General features: G+C 31.0%; 1 protein-coding gene across 1 annotated transcript; it reads left to right on the top strand.

The window, feature by feature from the left end:
* Window positions 1-313: 313 nt before the first annotated feature.
* On the top strand, window positions 314-1280 carry Tsp_14409 (conserved hypothetical protein; the record flags this gene model as incomplete). Its single annotated transcript, XM_003368361.1, has 2 exons — window positions 314-405; window positions 1061-1280. Coding segments are annotated over 2 exons (312 nt in total), but the record flags the coding sequence as incomplete, so codon positions are not given.
* Between the last annotated feature and the right edge of the window lie 27 nt (window positions 1281-1307).

Genomic DNA, 1307 nt, shown 5'->3' with positions numbered 1-1307 from the left:
TTTTTGGCAATAGTTTATATTCGGCCTGGCGGGTATTTTTACTCCAAACCGTGAAGTGTATAAATTTGACGTCTATTCCGGACGTATGCCCGTCTATTCTACATATTACTCACACTATATGTATAAATTGTTTAGTCGTAGAGTTTAATGTTATAATGTATACAAATGTACTTGAATAATTAATATTTATTAGGAAACGAACACTTTACTTATGATAATTGTTTCTGGTCATCCGAAATACAGACAAAGAATACAAGAGTACTGTGAAATTCATTTATTATTTTATAAGTAATAAAAACATTTGTTATATTAGGTCAAGAAGATGTTTCAATGATGTTGGTCATGATCTGTTGGACGATGTTTTCATGGGCTACAATGCATGCATATTTGCATATGGACAAACGGGTATGAATTTATTTTAGTCTTTTTTTCTTATACAATGAAATGTTAAAAAGGAGCAATACAAATTTGAAAACTGTGTTTCATCATTCTCCTGTGAAAATGATCAACACACTGGCGGATAGAAATGTTATGAAAACGCATTTTTTTAACAACGCCTCCATGATTTCGCTTGTTATTCACGAATCATCAGAAGGAACAATTTGTAAAATTCCTTAGAGTGGCGTTAACTCTCCTGATGCAATGTATATATTCAGCCCTAATCACTGCTGGAAATGCAGAATTACAGCTGCAGCGTGACTTTCAGTGTGCACATACGCCAGAATGTCAATTGCTGATATGTAATTACCATTCATAGAAAAGAACTCATGCAATTGTGGAGTCAATTTGGAGACCTTGTAAAAAATTTTGTCTAAATTCGAAACACAGTCTGCTACTTTCTTGCATCTTTGACATTACGTTTTACAAATTAATTCTCCACTTTAATCAAATTGTATATATATATATATATATATATATATATATATATATATATGTATAAATTATTCTTCAATAATTTTAATAATTATCGACTTATTTGCTTATGAAGTCGAAATCTGTTCATAGTATTTGTGTGATTTTGTTTTTTTCATATGTGTATTTGTTATTGCTTTATTTTTAGAAGTATTAAGGAAATATTTCAAACGTACCATTTACATCATAGGTTCTGGAAAGTCTTACACCATGATGGGTACTAAAGAACAACCAGGTTTAATTCCTCGATTGTGCATTGAACTATTTCGGCGTATAGATGAACACCGTCAAGATGTAACGTTTAAAGTGGAAGTTTCATATTTTGAAATATACAATGAAAAAGTACGCGATTTACTCGACCCGAATAGGTGAGCCGTTTGAATTCAAAATTGAAT

This window comes from Trichinella spiralis (genome assembly GCF_000181795.1).
Source record: "Trichinella spiralis strain ISS 195 chromosome Unknown Scfld2605, whole genome shotgun sequence".
NCBI classification, from domain to species: Eukaryota; Metazoa; Nematoda; class Enoplea; order Trichinellida; family Trichinellidae; genus Trichinella; species Trichinella spiralis.
This window is presented reverse-complemented; position numbering and strand designations above follow the sequence as displayed.